This window comes from Nicotiana sylvestris, chromosome 1 (assembly GCF_000393655.2).
Source record: "Nicotiana sylvestris chromosome 1, ASM39365v2, whole genome shotgun sequence".
NCBI lineage: Eukaryota > Viridiplantae > Streptophyta > Magnoliopsida > Solanales > Solanaceae > Nicotiana > Nicotiana sylvestris.
The window spans coordinates 140,539,957-140,553,381 of NC_091057.1; the positions used below are offsets into that span (position 1 = coordinate 140,539,957).

Consider the following 13,425-nt stretch of genomic DNA (forward strand, 5'->3'; position numbering starts at 1 on the left):
AAAAATTCGTAATTACACTCCTTATTCAATTTCGAAATTCATCCATTAAATCTTATTTAACTCCCCATGTTAAGATTCAGATACGAATCAATTAAATTAAATTACTGACGATTTAATTTATTGATTATTTCCTTTAGACTTTCGCTTAACTTATTTCATGTGTCGGATACAAAATCCACCGGCCGGGTTTACACATGAAAACTTATAAGCTTTCATAAAGGTATATCATCAATCTCTAAACCGAGACATGGATTCCATCAACTAACTATTACTTCGCCAATGTATATTATTATTATCCAATTTACCAGGCATATTGACCCACGAAAGAATCTCGCCTTTTAATAAATCAAAACAATAATAATATACACAGCTAATAATAATTATATCAAGATTAAGAGTATAAGTACATTTAATGGCTAGAGAGTTTATTTTATTAAGTCAGTATAAAATACTTATCTCTACCTGGTCCGTTCAATACATACAAAATGTACTAGCACAAGAAGTTGGAATTAAACCATTCCCATAATCAAGATTAATTATATTTAATCTTGTGCTACAATCATTCCTGATGGTTTGTCCAATTCCATCATTAGATTGTGAACTCAAACTTTATACTTATAAGAACCGATGATTTAATCTTCCGTGTATAAGCTAAACTCTATACACTAAATCATCTACTATATAAGCAAAGGACACAAACTATTATATGATCTATTTAAAACTTTATTAAAACTGAATAAACAATTATTTCATAATAAATACTATATCTGAACCAAACTCATGATTAATAGTATATATCCCAACAACTTCAAACTTAGTACATAGTTGATCTATTTTTCTCTCATGATTTTCAGTAAAACATACAAGAATATTTATTGAAATGATTTATTGTTTTGTAGTTTAATCTAATTTGGTCTATATTGAAATTCTTTATTTGTACCATGTTGTCTTCTTTTTTTATATTATTATTTTTATTTGGCTTATAAGCTCTCTTTATCCACTTATTTATATTAGTCTAGTTTATTTCACAACTCCTTCGTTCGATTATTTTGTTTCTTGTAAACAACAAAATTTGTTTTCTCATATATCAAGGACATGAATTAAGATTTTGTTATGTGTTGCAGAGTTTAAAATACTTTCAATTTGTTAACCAATTTTAAAAACTTTAAAGAAAAATTTGTCATATTAAGTAGATAAATTATCTTAAAGATAAATTTAAATAGTTGTTTTAATTCTTTTATTAAAAAATGCACTACTTGTTAAAAAATAAGAGCGAGAAATTAAAAATGACTTTTTAGATACAGAATAAAAAGAAGAAAACATATATAGCAACTAGCAAACATTACTTGTTATGCCTGATGTTGATTTATTGGCAGCTATCGTCGTGTCAATTTGAACCCGCTTATATAAAATTCTGGGCCTGTCACTGCTTGATTTGAGTACACTTTGAGTAGCATAAAGTCCATTATCCATTAAAAATATATCATCTCCAAACCATGAGTAGCTTGTGTAAACACGGAGATCGCAACATCAAACAGTGGCATCTCTACGTCAAACATAGGACTGGTAACCAGGAAATCTGAGGCAAAATGGGGAAAAAATAATAATAAAGACAGCAAAAAAAGCTAATGAGGCAATAAAAGATATGCCAAGATTAATACATGAAATGTTTTCACATATATTATCTGCTCACTTTTGCTCACATATATTAATGAGGGTGGAATCTAAAGATCCAGTTCCTCAACTATAACATGATATCACCTGTATACCTTTTATGTATGTCTACATATTTTCCTGGAGATGCATATAATATTCTTTAGTATGTAATGGTGGTAACACTAATTAATAGTGGTACTGTGGTAGTAATATAATAATGTGTGGTCATTTGAAACGGCATGAGGCGAATATGATTAATCAGATCCACGAAATAGGGTTCTAAGATTAGGAAGTGGAAGAGAAATGATTGAATTTTTTTTTTTTCCAAAAAAGGAGATTTGACCTGGTATTTTGGAGTAAAATGAACTAAAAATATCAAAAATTAAAGGTGGGCCAATTTTAACTTTTAGAAAAACAAAGATGCAATTAGATGTTTAGTGACTTGACTGGAATTGGTACTGATTCATCCACTGAATTAATGAAACTGATCAAGGAAATAACTAGGAGATGAAGAACTGATCTTATTATCAGTGCCATGACCAAACTTTTGAAAAAAGAAAACTGCACTAAGGCAACCCAACTTCAGCCTTACCAATACTACATGCAGTGTCGACGATAACAAAATTAAATTTGTTGTAGGAGGAGTATTAATTAGATGGGATCCATCTCATTCAAGAGCGAAAGTGACAGGCACGTGCCTAAGGAAAATACATGATTGAGAATTTGTTGCTCGCAGGCAACCTACGCAACTTGTCGAGGAAAATTAGCACTTTATTGTTATATATTGTAGTGGTTTTTGGAATATTTTATTTGGGTCTATCAAGCGTAAAATTTTTTGTTATAGTACGTGATATCAGTTGCTCGTCTTGGAATCGTAATTTTTTCTCTTACTTAAAAAGGTTTTCTACGAAAAAATCTTTGTATCATTATTACTTTTTTATTCTTGTTGATTATCATATCTCGATGTTACATTATTATTTCACTTTTATTATCTTGAATATTATTTACCGTGGAAGGTTTATTCCCAACAAATTAAACTACTAATAAAAATGGTAGTATCGAAAAGTACTGTATTTGAATGCCAGCTAGATATTGTATAATTATGACAAACATTCTTAAAAGTATTGCATGGTACACTTTTAAGTAGTAAATTCTATTATTATCTCTCCTGTTTTCTGTATATAAATTATTTATCAGATTTCCTAGTGTTATATTTTGTTTGTATTCACAACATTGAAAGTTTAAAATTCGTTCGGATGGCTTGTACATAAGGGAGGAGCTAAAAGTCCGATTCGGTCGACTCCAATAGTCTTGTTCAAACAGTATATCAAATCCTGAAAAAATAGTTTGTAAATGCACATACTTTCTTATAAACACATAAGAATGAGGAGTACTTATTTTTAGCATCACTTACCAAGACTCACGGTATTTTGTAGTAGCCACAAATAGGCATTGTAATAGTCACCATAAATTAGTGTAATATTTGGGTACTCTTTCTTCAGCTCTTCAATGGCTTGTCACAAATGACGATTGTAGAATATTGCCGAATTATTTAATGAGATCTTTCAAACAATGACATTCATCGTAGGCAGTCAAATTGTCGGTCATAAATTTCGTTAGGTAAATTGGTAAATAGGTCATTAGGAAAACAACTTCAATCAAAGAAAGAAATAAAAACTCACTTTAACGCCCTGAATAATGTTTTGAACAATTTCTGGCACCATGTTCCGCAACTCATTCATAGTTTTACCTTGCAATAAGCCATAAATAATTGAATTCATTTCTCCTGCTTCTCCAACTAGGAAAAGAGAGTTGTTCAAATTTGCTTGGCAATCTAGCAATAATTAACGAGAAAATATCATCAATTCAACTCGCCGTTAATAAATACGAAAGAAACAACTAACCCAATATATTTTCTAAGGAAGTACTCCCTCCGTTTACTTTTAGCTCAGTTTTGACTGTATACTTGTCACGAACCAAAATCCATTAAAAGTTGTGATGGTGTCTCACATTGCCGTCAGGCAAGCCAACGATGAATGATCAGCTTAATTACTCATTTTAGTATTTTGAAATCATAATTTTCCTTAACTAAATCGTATGAAATAGAATTTACAGGGTAAATGATAATATTTTCATACTACAATAACAAACAACCCGTAGGAACCCCAAATATCTGGTGTCACAAGTACATGAGCGTTTTCTAAGAAGTATAATGATAATACAGCATCTGTCCAGAATGTAAATAAGACAGGATAAAATAAATAGCACGATGGAGACTCGGTGAACTATGATGCGTAGCCTGAGATGCAGCACACGTAAAGTCTCCTCAACGGATGCACCTACGCGCCAAGATGTTCACCAAATGGCCTGTCAGATCCTGCACATTTATAGCCTGTTTGGCCAAGCTGGAGAAATCAGCTTATTTTGAGAAGTGCTTTTTTTAAAAGTACTTTTGGAAAAAGCATTTTTAGAGAGAAGCATTTTGTGTTTGGCTAATCATTCTGAAAAATACTTTTGAGCAATAATTTGTGTTTGGCCATGCTTTTCAGAAAGTTCTTTTAAGTATCAAATTACGAATAAGGACATGAATAGATTTACTTAATAGTTAATATTATAAGTAAATAAATAATCTCAAAAATTTGTTATTATAGGCAATAATTAAATCTTTTTATTTTATTTAAGTAAAGTACGAAAATAAAATTAAAAAGTACTTAATTCTTTTAATATAAGTTAAATATATTAAAATTCATTCAACAAATATAAAAGCTTCACCCCTAAAGTCATTATATATTAGAAAGCTATCCTAAAAATAAAAAGATATATTTATACATTAATATCCTAAGTATTAAGTTTAATGGTTATTTTGGTATATACTATATTTTGTTAAGGGTATTTTAGGTAACAAGAAAAGTAAAAACTGCTTCTGCTTCTGCTTCTGCTTTTGAGAAGAAGCTAATTTTTTCTGCTTCTCATAAACTGCTTCTGCTTCTTCTCAAAAGCACTCCCTCCCCCCCCCCCCAAAAAAAAAAAATCTTGGCAAAACACCTCAAGTTAGAAAAAAGGTGCTTTTGAAAAAAAATACTTTTGGCATCTTGAAAAGCTTGGCCAAACAGGCTATTAGTGCACAAGTGCAACATGAGTACGTAAATCAACGCGTACCCAGTAAGTATCTACCCTAACCCGGGAGAAAGTAGTGACGAGGGATCTATATCGACACTTACTAGAGGTCCAATTAAATAATATGGTAAGTCATAAAAGATATGAAGTGCACAACAATAGTGGAGTAAATATGTAATTTCATAATTTTCCAATTATTTCTTTTAGAACATAAAATTCTCGTTCTTGTATTCTACCTTAATATCTCAGAAAATGCCAAGTGTCAATACCAAATAAATAAGAAATACCATAAAATGTCGGTCATCAGTGAAAGGTTTATCTCGTGAATATTCGGACTACTAGAAATGTCATGCACGATTCTGTCGAGGTTGTTCGGTCCTATCCAGAATAATGTGTACACTGCCGAGAGTCGTGCGGCACAAACCATAAATGCATCTATATACTGTCGAGGAATTCGGCCCGCTCCACAAGAAAGGAATGAAGTCACCGAATTACAAGACACGTGTTTATAATACAGTACATGAGCACAATAATAAGTACATCCCTTTACATTTATCAAATATCTTGGAAACAACGCAAGCCGATAAAGCTCGGCCTAATATATTTTATTTGTTTTCCAAATCCATTTTTAGTTAAAATTTCAATTAATTAAACTAGCAAATGAGTGCAAACAATTTAAATACTATATGATAAGTCTTAAGTACCGTACATAATCATACTTCAGCTACGTACGGACTCTCGTCACCTTGTGTGTACTTAGCACTCACAACTAGTTGCACACAACAATAAATATCACCTAGTGGTAATTTCCCTCTCACAAGGTTAGACATAAGACTTACCTCGCTCTGAAGTTCCATAACCGACTCCAACGCCACTCTAACACCTCAAACTGATGTCCGTCGCTCCAAAACTAGTCAAACAATGTGCAAACCAATAAAAATTCACTCTAATACTTATAATAAATAAATTCATAACATTTCCCAACTTCGCTCGAAAAGTCAATAAAGTCAACCTTGGGGTTCTCAGGCCCACGTGTCCGGATTCCGAAATTTTTTGAAGATAAACTTTACCCATAACACCACGAACTTAAATATATAATTTATTCCAAATTCCATGTCCAATTTCGTAGTCAAATTCCAAAAATACCATTTTTTTGGTTTTTCTCTTAAAATCCGACAATTTTCATAAATATTTATGTTTTAATCCACATATAAACCGCGTATTTAACTCACAAGGTATAGAAATCACTTACCTAAAGTTTGATGATGAAAATGACACTCTAAAATCGCCCCAAAGATGGCTCCCATGCAAGGAATGAGGTGGAAATGGGTCAAACCCCCAAAATATAACTTCTGCCCAGGTATTAACCCTTCACGATCACGGAAAATGCTTCGCGATCACGAAACACAACTTTTCTCGGCTCAAAATTTCCCTTCGCAATCGCGGAAAACTAATCGTGATCGCGAAGAACAAGCTGCCCAACTCCTCCAGACAGCCTTTAGTAGAATGGTCATAACTTTTTGTAAAAAAACTCCAAATGATAAATGGTTTAACTTTCTGAAAACTAGACACTAAGGACTATAAATTTTATTTTTGGATTATCTCCAAATTCCTTATATATTGCATGATATAAGCTTCCAAAGTCAGACCTGTGCAGTAGAAATTTCTTCTTCGCAAACGTGAATCTTCCTCCGCGAACGCAGTTCACAGAGCTTTTTCTGCCATCTTTCTCTTTGTGAACGTGACCCTTTCCTTGCTACGCAAAGAAAGGCACATTAGACCTTAGAAAACAGTAGCTCAACATGGCGAAATGACCCGCAAACCCTCCGAAATACACTCGAGGCTCCCAGGACCTCATCCAATCACACCAAGAAGTCCTAATACATGACACAAACCTGCTCGAGGCCTCAAATCACACCAAAAACATCAAAACTACGAATCGACGATCGAAATATTTCTTTAAACTTTTAAACTTCGACAAACGCATCTGATTCATACTTAAACATTTCGAAATGACTCCAAACTTTTACATACAAGTAATAAATCATGATACGAACCTATTCCAAGGCTCGGAACCTTAACAGAATCGATAACACCAAAGTCTACTTCAAATCAAACTTAAGAAATTCTTAAACTTTCAAAATGCAGACTTTCCATATTAAGTGCCAAATTGCCCCTGGATCACCCTATACTTAACCCGAACATACACCCAAGTCCAAAAATCTTCATATGAACCTATTGGAACCTTCAAATCCTGATTCCGAGGCGTTTAGTCAAAAGTCAAACCTCAGTTAATTCTTCCAACTTAAAGCTTCCGAAATTAGAATTTTTTATTTGAATCAACTCTGAACTTCCCGAAATTCGATTTTGACTATACGTACAAGTCATAAAACATTAAGTGAAGCTACCCAAGACCTCAAACCGCTGAACGACGCGCTAGAGCTCAAAATGACCGGTCGGATCATTACATTCTCCCCCACTTAAACATCAGTTCGTCCTTGAACGTGCCAAGAACTGTTTCGAAATTATCCAAAATTACTTTTTAACACTTCGTGCACCTACCCGTTCCACCACAACCTATGTGAGCACATTAGCTCAAGCCAGATTGAAGATCCTCCCTATAACCTTGGCTAACAAACATAAGAACCAAATTCCAACATCTGGAATTCTCCACGAGACCCGGTTCTAACATACAAACACCACATTAATCACTACACATTGTACCGAAATATGATCGTGCACTTTTGATGAAATCACACCATGCACTGCATAATTCGCATGCCCATAATGATATCCTCCGACCATAATAGCTGCAATTTCACGAATCCGATGCCTGCAATACGCCTAATAACACATGTAACCCATATTCCAACTCTCGAAATACTTCCACAAAGAAAGAGATATGTAGAAACTCATAACGACCTACCAAAATAATAAATCATGGGGTCCCTCCTCCTGACAAGAACCATTACCTCATTCTGAACTGAATAATGATATTTTCTCTTAATATACCCTATATAACTTCGATCGCACGGATCCGAAGTCCAACTCATCTCACCCAGTACAAGTTGCTCGGGAAATAAGCCACCTTAAATACTATCTAGAATCTCATATGACGTCATCAAAGCGCCAACAAGCTGCAACTCAAATCTGACCCATAAGAAAGAACGAACTCTAGCAAAGAACCATCAGACCCGCATAACGAATAAAATGGCCAATAGATGCTATGAACCTTCCTAAGAGATAAGAAACAAGACACACAAAAATAAGTATACGGAACTGTAATTAACATCTCACTGTTGCAGTGTGCAACCCGATTGATGGTAGGATATAATCTCGTGTTTAGTCGCTTATTACACTCTAATTTACTGCACTTTAATTGAGTTTGAGCTTTAATCGCTAGTGTTTTGCACTAATTGTGTGTTTTATACGTGTAAGAGTGATTTCGATCTATGTAGATGTTATGGAATGCATTCGAGCTATTCTGGAGTTTTGAAGTCTGAGTAAAAGCCCAAAGATTTAGTTGGGATCGTGTTCGGGGATCAACGGATGATAGTGCACTTAAAAGAACGAAATGAAGAATCAAGCAGGACGCCACCCAGGTGCGCGAGCGCATACTGGGCATGCATGTAAGGCAGAACAGTGTGAAAAATGCACGATCATATGCGCGAGTACACTCCCAGGTGCGCGGCCGCGCACGTCCAACTTCGAAGAGTGTCCTTCACTTAGGAAAAGGTGTTTTCACTTGGGCCCGACCCTACTCTCTGTGTGTATATATATATATATATATATATGGAAAAACGGCATTTTTGGGACTTTTGACATATCTAAGACCTAGGGAGTCTAAGGAGAAGTTGGAGAAACAAGTGCACAAGGAATCCATCATTCAATCCCAACTCAAGACGAGGGTTTGGATTGTTTTGCTTTTTTTCTTTACTTTAAACTAAAATTTGATGAATTACTCCATGTCTATGGAGTAGTTCTCTTTAGGGTTTGATGAATTTGGTGTATTGATATTTGTTTGTGGATTATAACTCTAGTTTATGTATTGAATCATTTTGATGCTTAAATTGTTGCATCTATATTCACTAGTTCATGTAATTGAGAGAGGCATAACTTGTGATATTTTTGTGTTATCTTTTGTTGGGAAAATTCATTAATTCTTCTTAGTAATCAAAATAGACTAGTTGAATTGTTGATTAACCTAGTTAGGAGAATAATCAAAAGAGGTTTTCCTAAAGACCAATCTAGTATAAATTCTTGCATATTTTCACCGAGCTTAATTTAGTTCATATTGTGAGGTTGAAACTATTTCTTACTTGCCTCTATCTTCTTTTTTTTATGGATTTAATTTATATACACAACAGCTTTTTTTCTCTGAACTACTTCCTTCACGCCAATTTGTACTAGCCGCCGAGCCAAGTGTCGACCCAGTGTTCCAATTTGACTTTTATTCTTTTAACTTTTTTTAGAACTCAGGGATAACTTGCATTAATATTCTGGAGGCGGAAATAATTCGTTTTTATCTAAAAGAAATTTGAGTATTTTCGAATCTAATAAATAATTCATCTGATTAAAGGGATTTCAAAATTTCTCTGTCTGTTCTTCAAAGATCGTTTTTCATAACTTGCCCAGATTATATAAGGGGTTTGGATCTATCGATACGGAGAACTTTTGGGTTTTTGCCAAATTTGAATTCCGTCCTAATCTTCTTCTTTCGTAACAATTGGATTGATTGGTTTTGGGATCGGAAAAAATAAAATCCCAAGGAAGTTTTATTGCACTGTGATTTTTTTACACATTTAAGAACTCCTCGCTGGTCTCTTGATCTCGCTCCGGCGAGAGTTCTAGGTTTTATTCGCGGGAATTGGTAATTCCCCCTTTTTTCTTGGTTCCATAGGTGTTTGTGTGTTTTGCAGGTATCACTTTTGTGGCTGCTTGGAGGGGATAGGGAGGTGCACGCACTCAAGCAGTAGAGCAGTAGCTATACGCGGGTTTCGCAACATCGGAAGTATACCAAGTCGAAAGTTGCAGGTTCTATTCGCGGGAATTGGTACCTCCCGCCTCCGGTTTCTCTGTCTCCTGTGTTAATTACTTTGTTGTCGTAGTATTTCGTACTAGTCTAGTCAATATAGTAGTGGGATTATATTTACTATTTGCTCCCTTTGTTGTTTTGTGTGGTGTTTTTTCTTTTCATTTTTAGACCTTTGTAGGTATATAGACTGTAGTTTGTAATTACAGAGTAGGGTCATGTCCTCGGGCAAGCCGAGGGGTGGGAAGGGGGTAGGGTAAGTTTTAGGGCGTGGGATGAGGCACAAAGGGGGTAAAGGGAACACGGTCTCATGTAGGTTGAGAATTGGATTGTGACATATAGGGACGTTGACGGGCAAGTCTATAGAGCTAGCGAAGATTCTCCAGAAGAGTAAGGTCACTATATCATGTGTGCAGGAGACTAGGTAGGTAGGATCGAAGGTGAGGAATATAGACGGTTATAAATTGTGGTTCTCCGAAGTCGTGAAGGGCAAGAACGGAGTGGGCATTTTGGAGGATAGGGAGCTTAGAGAGTCGATGGTCGAGGTTAGATGGGTGAATGACATATTGATGGCGATTAAGGTAGTAGTTTGAGGGAGCACTATGAATGTCATTAGCGCTTACGCGCCGCAAACAGGCATGGACGAGGAGGTCAAAAGGCGCTTTTGGGAGGTGCTGGATAAGGTGGTGCGGGGTATTCTGCCTACGGAGAAGCTATTCGTAGGAGGGGATCTTAATGGTTATATTGGGACGTCTGCTGGTGACTATGGTGAGGTGCACGGTGGCTTCCGCTTTGTCAATAGGAACGGGGGTGGTACCTCACTGTCGGATTTTGCTAGAGCTTTTGAGTTGGTGATCGTGAACTCTATGTTTCCGTAGAGGGAGGAACATTTTGTTACTTTCTGGAGTATGGTGGCTAAGACTCAAATTGACTATCTCCTCAGGAGGTGCGATAGGGGGTTGTGTGAGGATTGCAAGGTGATCCCGAGTGAGAACCTCACAACTCAACATAGGCTCCTCGTGATGGACGTCGGTATCTTGATGAAGAGGAAGAAGAGGTTTGTACGGGGTCAGTCGGGGATCAAGTGGGGAGCTTTGTCTAAGGATAAAGCGCGGGAGTTGGAGGGGCGGCTGATGTCTATGGGTGCCTATAAGTATGGTGAGGACGCTAGCGCTATGTGGACGGCGATGACGGACTGTATAAGGGAGACAACAAGAGAGGTGTTGGGAGTTTCAAAATGTTACTTTGGAAGGCACCGAGGTGACTGGTGGTGGAATGACGTGGTCCAAGGTAAAGTAAAAGCCAAGAAAGTAGCTTACATAAAGTTAGTAGAGAACACTAACGAGGATCGGAGGAGAGCAAACAGAGAAATATATAAGGAAACTAGGAAGGAGACGAAATTAGTGGTCACAGAGGCTAAGACTGCTGCATTTGGTCGGCTCCATGAGGAACTTGGGGGCAAAGGTAGGGACAAGAAGTTATTTTGGTTGGCTAAAGTGAGAGAGAAGAAGGCTCGCGACCTGGATCAAGTGAGGTGCATCAAAGATGAGGATGGTCGAGTATTGATGGAAGAGGCCCAGATTAGGCAAAGATGGGAGTCGTACTTTCATAAACTTCTGAATGAATAGGGGATGGAAACATCGTGTTAGGGAAATTGGGGCACTCCGAGAGTCTCCACGACTTTAGGTATTATAGGTGCATCAAGGTTGAGGAGGTCGTGGGTGCGATGGGTAAGATGAGTCGGGGTAAAGCGACTAGACCAGACGAGATTCCAATAGAGGTTTGGAGATATACGGGTAGAGCAGGCTTGGAGTGGCTGACTGGGTTGTTTAATGTTATCTTCAAGATGAAGAGGATGCCTGATGAGTGGCGGTGGAGTACAATGGTTCTGGTATATAAGAACAAAGGTAATATCCAGAATTGTAACAACTATAGGGGTATCAAGTTACTAAGTCATACCATGAAAGTTTGGGAGAGGGTGGTGGAAGGGAGGATAAGGAAGGCGGTGTCTATATCAAAAAACCAGTTCGGGTTCATGCCAGGTCGTTATACTATGGAAGTTATCCACTTTATCAGGAGGTTGGTGGAATAATATAGGGATAGGAAGAGGGATTAACATATGGTGTTTATTGACCTAGAGAAGGCGTATGACAAGGTCCACATGGACGTCCTTTGGAGGTGTCTGGAGGTGAAAGGTGCATCGGTGGCTTACATTAGGGAGATAAAGGATATGTATGATGGAGCTATGGATCGGGTTAGAATTGTGGGAGGTCACTCAGAACCTTTTCTAATGGTTATGGGGTTACACCAAGGATATGCGCTCAGCCTGTTCTTATTTGCCCTGGCGATGGACGCACAGACACACCATATCCAATGATAGATGCCATTGTGTATGTTGTTCACTGATGATATAGTCCTGATTGATAAGATGCGAGGTGGCGTTAATGGGAGATTGGAGGTATGGATGCATGCCCTGGAGTCTAAAGGTTTCAAGTTGAGTAGGACTAAGACGGAATATATGGAATGTAAGTTCAGTGACGTGACGGGGAAAGATGATGTAGAAGTTAGGATTGACTCATAGGTCATCCTCAAGAGAGAAAGTTTTAAATACACTTGGTCAATTATCCAGGGATATGGGGATCGACGGAGATATTACGCAACATATTGGGTTGGGGTGGATGAAATGGAGGTTAGCATATTGAGTCCTGTGTGACAAGAATGTTCCACCTAAACTCAAAGGTAAGTTCTATAGAGCGTTGGTCAAACCAACCATGTTGTATGGGGCAGAGTGTTGGCCAGTCAAGTATTCACATATCAAAAGATGAAAGTAGTAGAAATGAGGATGTTGAGATGGATTTGTGAACACACTAGGCTGGATAATATTAAGAGTGAAGATATTCGGGAGAGGGTGGGCGTGGCTCCGGTGGATGACAAGATGCGGGAATCGCGACTTAGATGGTTCAGACACGTGTAGAGGAGAATCCTAGATGCCCCGGTTAGGAGGTGTGAACGGTTGGCTTTGGCAGGCACGAAAAGAGGTAGAGGGCGGCCTAAGAATTATTAGCGTGAGGTGATCAGACAGGACATGGCGTTGTTGATACCCAATTTTTCCCTAATATTGTCAATATGCAAAATACCTTCAAAATAGCATATGTATGCATATATAAGCATGTCCAAAGGTTTTATTGTTTTTCCATATTTTTAAAGGTTTTTAATTGATTTATTTCCCTTTTTATCCATAAAATCCCAATAATTATTTACAAAATTTATTATTTTGATAATTTATCAATTGGATTTTTATATTTATGCCTAAATATGGCTAAAGTAATTTTTTACATATTTGTATACTTTCATTTAGTATTTTTAAAGCTAAATTGCACATAATTGCAATATTAACCTTTTTAAGGTTTAATTATGTTTTATACATATAAAATTGGATCCTGTATTTTTAAATTGTTATTTATGTGTTATAAATCATTTTGGCTTTTTAAATTAATTTTCAGAAACCATTTACTATTTTTATAAATTAAAAGGGAAAAACTGGCTATTTAAATAACAACCCCTTTTGCATTTCAATTATAACCCAAATCAGACCCCAATTCCCCAACTCAATTTTAATT

The 13,425-nt window shown here is 36.5% G+C and overlaps 1 protein-coding gene across 1 annotated transcript; it reads left to right on the forward strand.

Annotated features, from left to right (window-relative positions):
• Positions 1 to 10,827: 10,827 nt before the first annotated feature.
• Positions 10,828 to 11,433, forward strand: LOC138875254 (uncharacterized). Its single transcript, XM_070154081.1, has one exon. It carries the CDS (start codon positions 10,828 to 10,830, stop codon positions 11,431 to 11,433), a length of 606 nt encoding a protein of 201 aa, XP_070010182.1.
• Positions 11,434 to 13,425: the final 1,992 nt, after the last annotated feature.

Excerpts from the sequence above, each read along its gene's own strand:
- LOC138875254 (XM_070154081.1), top strand. The coding sequence starts at position 10,828 with ATGGACGTCGGTATCTTGATGAAGAGGAAGAAGAGGTTTGTACGGGGT.